A 5,346-nucleotide genomic window follows, 5' to 3' on the forward strand; every position below is an offset into this window, starting at 1 on the left:
GCGTGACTTCGCCTGATATTTGTGCTGCCAGTATAGTTTGACTTTTACTCAACTACATTCATTTAATAACTTAAGTTACTATTTACTTTAGAGATTGCTGCATTGGAGCCATCAAATAAATCAAATAAATCATTGTATTTATTTATTTATTTATTCATTCATGTATTTATTTGTAATTTACTTTTTACATGTACTTTGATACGTAAGTACCTTTTTTAAGACTTTTACTCAAGCACTACATGTGTTGTTGACTTTCACGTTTACCAAAGTCATATTTTAGCACAAGATGTTTAACTCAACTACCCAAAAACTATGACTTTTGGGTTCTTTTTACAACACTGCTGATTATTAGTTCCGCCAACGGTTGTAATAAATATTACCGATACTGTATAACACACTGGTTCTTATTGGAGTTTTTTTATTATTATTTTCGTAATGGGGGGAAACTTGAAAGAGAGGTATCGATATTGAAAATACATAAGATATAAGCAGGGAACCGACGGTAGTGTGAAGAACACAACAACAACAAAAAGCTTTGGGGGACCTTTTTGAGCGACGCAACGGAGCCACTTCCGGTCCACATGTAAACGCTGCAGCGTGATCTGCACGTAGATGATAAACTGCGTCTATAAACTGTAAAGGTTGAAGGAAAATAGCGTCGAAGCGCTGACATTTAGCTGCAAACATGAAGCTGCTCACCCACAACATGTTGACATCTCACGTGAAGGGCGTCATTAAAGGATACCCGCTGCTCATCAAGGTAAGCTAGCCGCGCGGCTAACTGCTAACACCACAGACTCCCTGAGGCTCAGCGTTTCATGCTGCCTGGCTCATTAAATGACAATAGACAGAAACGTTCAGTTATGTCAAGAGGTTTAAAGCTACATTATCACCTTTATAAAATCTCACAAGCATTTCTTTTTTGAACGTGTGATAGCTGTTTGTTAGGTAGGGAGGTTAGCAAGCTAGCAGCTAACGTTACAGATAAACATGTACAGCTGATATGATTAGTAGCTTGATGACTTTACATGTATTTGATATTTGATTAGCCGCACAAAATATCGTCATCTGCCGTATAATTTGTCTTTTTGAATTCACAGTGTTAAATATAAACTGTGGTTTCCCCAGAACTTGGCACAGTTCAATGTGAGCTTGTCCACTTTCTACCAAACATCCTAAAATTGAATAATTCAAACTGTTTCTATGTGTAAATTACACACGTGTGACACAAAACTGTGCCTGTCTGTAATTTAATAAATAAATAAATAAATAAATAAATAAATAAATAAATATTTCTTCCTGGTTTTCCCTGTAAACTATCATTTGCTGCTTGTGTTGTTAATAGTGTGGAACAAGTGGTAGAGGAACTGATGTTGAACACAGCCATGTTGTAATATAGAGTGTTATTAGATGGATGCACACACTCATCTTTGTTTCCTCAGGCGACTGAGGTGAAGATGAACGAGGTGGAGTTCAACCCTCAGTTTGTCAGCCGGATGATTCCCAAACTGGAGTGGAGCGCTCTCGTCCAGGCTGCAGATGAGGTGAGGCAGACTCATACAGTCCTGGATCATTACAGAGAGACACTGGTTATAGTTTATAACCTGTCACACATCTCAGTACAATCAAGTATTTGGAACAATTGATCAGTTAAGAGAAAAAAAGTCATGATATGGTTGTATATTGGTCAAGTTCGTGATACGTATTGTGGACATTTCATGATCCATCCATTAGTTTTTTTGTTTCTTTTCGGAAACAAGTCATGAAAAATATCTGAGAGTGGCTGTGTAAACCATTGCTGGAATCTCTCAGCCGTACTTATTAGGAGGCAGGTCTCTCCCACCACTGCTGGCACCAACGCTGATGGGCTTTATCAGTGTTGTGAGGATTGTTCTCTGTGGTTGAAAGAGTCAGACAAAGCCAGGGATTTTACAGACATTACCTCTTTTGAATCTGTAAAATCCCAGAGTTTAGTCTTATTCTTGAATGTTTATAAACAAAGAAACATATTACTACTTTCTGTTTTAATTAAAATGTCCTGTACCAGTTATGTTGTTACGTTTTTGTCTTTTTTTCCTCTCAGTTTATTGCTTTGTCTTACTGTACTTTGATCAGCTACGATACCTGTTGTTTATTGGAAATGTTTGTGTACTTGTGTTTTTCTTTCTTTATTATGCCGTGGTGTCTTCTTTCTTTTAGTAATGTCCTTTTAGAATTCACAGCTGCTCAGTTTGAACACTTGTTATTGTCTCTTTCCTCTCTAGTTGGGTCAGCGTCAAGACCTGCCTAGTGAGGTGGTCCCAGATTATGAGAAAGACGAGGAGTTCCTGAAGAAAGTTCACAGACTGCTGTTAGAGGTAAAGAGTTTGTGTTTTCTGTCTGTAATGGAACCTTAACAATAGTATGTAGTTGTTTTTCTTAAACTCTCACATAAAACATTATTTTTAGGGATGCAGCTGTGTTCTGTTTTCATCATCAGTTCATCTGTTGTTGGTTTTGGATTTATTGTTTAACTTTTTGCTTAGTATAATTGTCCTACTCAGTGAAAAAAACAGCTGTCTACACAAACTGACAATCACAAGTTGTTTTCATCGTAAAAAAACACACAAATTCCCTTTTTAATATGATACCAAAATATGTGGCATGTGTATGTTTTGAGACCAAGTTTGAATCAACACGTAGAAGAAAACACCAGACAAACACCAAAAAGCACTAAAACTGTTGTAAATATGTTCGACAGCTGCATCTCAGCAGACTGAAAAGAAGAGAAAGTAACTTCAGGTCAGTTTTCGAATAAATATGGGATCCCCACAGCGTTTCTCTCTGTTTGCTTCATGTGTCAACACTCAGAGTCTGACAACAAAACAGATCCTTCACTGGATAACACTAGGCTTTCAAAACACACACTTCAACCCACACAGCAATGTTATAAGCACAAACAACAGTAATGTGGTGGTAGTTAGTGTCTTAGGCAACTTAAATGAGGAAAAAATTACTGAAATTATACGAGGAAAAGTCATCGCGGCGTGTTCGGTTCTCCCTGCCGACTCTTCAGCTCACAGCGTCTGTCTGCAGCAGTGAGAGCCGGGCAGGTCCAGCTGTTGACTGATGGAGATTATGTGATGTGATTTCAAGCAACAGAATTAAACTCACAATGTCATCATTGCTTTCGTCGATGCGTCAGGGTTGCTGTCACAACACAATGTTATGACATCCATAAGATTATAAAGAGACAAAGTTTAGATTTGTAAGTCGCACAAAAGTTCTTTACAGAAATCACAGATCGGAACGTTATGATGTTTATTTCCAGTTCTGGTTATTAATGGCAACTTTAAGTATCTATTATGCAAATCTCAAGACTTTATTTTACGTATTTTGATATGTGGGGATGAATTAAAGATAGTGCTGTGAACTCTGTAGGGCTTCTTTTTCTTATGTGATCCAAAATCCAAAGACGTTTAGTTTTACAATAATATAAAACAGAAAATCCTCCTTGTTCAGAAGCTGGAGCATATTTGGCATTTTTGCTTAAAAAGGACTTAAACCATTAATAGATTTTCTGAATATGATTATTAAAATATCAGCTGCTCACTGCAGCTCTCATATTGTTTTTGTTCTCATGATTATTAGTTGTTTTGCCGCTGGAACTTTTAAAATTAAGTCAAAGCGACACATTCCGACAAGCCTGAAACAATCTTTAACAATGAAGAAATAAAAATGTGTTTTGGTCTGTTTTTTTGTATTAATCTTCCACAGACCACCTCTCTGTTGCTGACATCATTATCATGTGGTTCCCAGCTGTGTGTCCTATTCTCGTCTCACTTAACACAGTGAATCATTTTGATAATTACGGGATATATTTGTAAAGAACACTTAAGTGCACATTTTGGTAAAAACTACAGCATATTCACTCTCACACAGAAACATAGAAAGATACAGTACGTACTTCACATCCTGTTTCTATTGCTGGCAGCAGCAATTAGCAGCAGAGCTTTCATGTGGTGGTTTCCTGCTCAGTGTCTCCTTTTTCATAACTGCAACAGAGATCTTACACAGGAACTAAAATACACTTGTTTTAGATTTTTTTTTTATTTTTTTTTTTATCCTGAATACATGCGTGGGCGAAAATGTGTCGACTCCCAAACATTACACACTCTTGATTGTTGAACACCTCATTTGAAAATCCCCTGGCGCTAATGCTAAATGTGCCGCCGTGACAGACTGTTCTGGGCTTTCCACCAGATGTTGGAGCCGTTTGCTTCCATTCTGCTACGAGAGCATTAGTGAAGTCGCAGTGACGTATCTCTCTGCATAATACATGAGCGAAACAGATTTTATTGACTTTCTTCTGTCCTGCAGTCCCCTCTTCTCATTTCTCAGCTTATACATCCTCGATTCCTTTCCTCGCCAAGGAAGAGACACGAGGAGAGAGGAGTCGAGGCAACAGTTTGTTCAGTTATGAACACAAACACAAAGTGACCCGTCTTTCTTGGAGCAGCGTCAACTGAATATGACGTGTGGCACAGTCACATGTGGCTCAGGTCATGGCTTCAGATTTCATGCGATGCTGAAAGGTGTTTTATGATGGACTGGTCATCTTGGATACTGATTATTATTAAGCTGTGTTTGCTGAGTCACATCTTTTGCTCGTGACCCAACAGTTCATAGTTCCATGACCCTTTTATTGGTCCGCAGCCCAGGGTTTAACCCGCAGGTCTAAAATATTCAATGCAGTCGTATTTAAGATTTCCCACAAATGGAACCGAAGAGGTCGAGGCCAAACCATTCAAACCAGCCCCAAACCAAGAGCATGGCAGCAGCGGTGTCCACATACTTTTGGCCGTTTCGTGTGTTTCACTCCATGATGACATCTGGCGGTGACCTCACGCCTCCCGTCTGTCTGTGTGTGTGTGTGTGTGTGTTGCAGGTGGAGGTGATCGAGGGCTGCCTGCAGTGTCCTGAATCGGGACGAGAGTTCCCGATCTCCAGAGGAATCCCCAACATGCTGCTGAGCGAAGACGAGGCGTAGACGGCGCCGAACGCAACCTCCCCCTGAACCGTCACTCCGATGGGATTGTGGGTATCGGGGAGAGAGAGAGAGAGAGAAGAGAGAGGCTGGACTCTGGTTTAAAGTTGGTGCCAGGGGAAAACTGGCCGCGCTGTTTGGTTGATTGTAGTTACGACATTAAAGCGGCTGCCGATGGCGGAAAAAGATTCGAAGAATAACAGATGGAAATGTTCCCCGAGAGTAACCCCCAGTGGTTTTTATCTGTATTTATTTTTGTATCTGTTTTGGGTTCGTTCTTTTTTTGTTTTTCAATAAAACTGTCCCGATTTCCATGACAG

At 39.5% G+C, this 5,346-nt stretch overlaps 1 protein-coding gene across 1 annotated transcript; it reads left to right on the plus strand.

Moving 5' to 3' along the window:
* The first annotated feature begins 536 nt into the window (after positions 1 to 536).
* trmt112 (tRNA methyltransferase subunit 11-2) lies at positions 537 to 5,346 on the plus strand. Its single transcript, XM_037078169.1, has 4 exons — positions 537 to 760; positions 1,443 to 1,544; positions 2,265 to 2,357; positions 4,928 to 5,346. The coding sequence occupies exons 1-4, from the start codon at positions 686 to 688 to the stop codon at positions 5,027 to 5,029; spliced, it is 372 nt and encodes a 123-aa protein (XP_036934064.1). The 5' UTR covers positions 537 to 685; the 3' UTR covers positions 5,030 to 5,346.

This window comes from Acanthopagrus latus, chromosome 18 (assembly GCF_904848185.1).
Source record: "Acanthopagrus latus isolate v.2019 chromosome 18, fAcaLat1.1, whole genome shotgun sequence".
NCBI lineage: Eukaryota > Metazoa > Chordata > Actinopteri > Spariformes > Sparidae > Acanthopagrus > Acanthopagrus latus.

What these genes read in the sequence shown, in the direction of transcription:
- trmt112 (XM_037078169.1), top strand. Translation starts at nt 686, where the DNA reads ATGAAGCTGCTCACCCACAACATGTTGACATCTCACGTGAAGGGCGTC. An exon ending in GATACCCGCTGCTCATCAAG is followed by an intron (nt 761 to 1,442) that starts GTAAGCTAGCCG and finishes TTGTTTCCTCAG; the next exon opens with GCGACTGAGGTGAAGATGAA. An exon ending in TCGTCCAGGCTGCAGATGAG is followed by an intron (nt 1,545 to 2,264) that starts GTGAGGCAGACT and finishes TTTCCTCTCTAG; the next exon opens with TTGGGTCAGCGTCAAGACCT.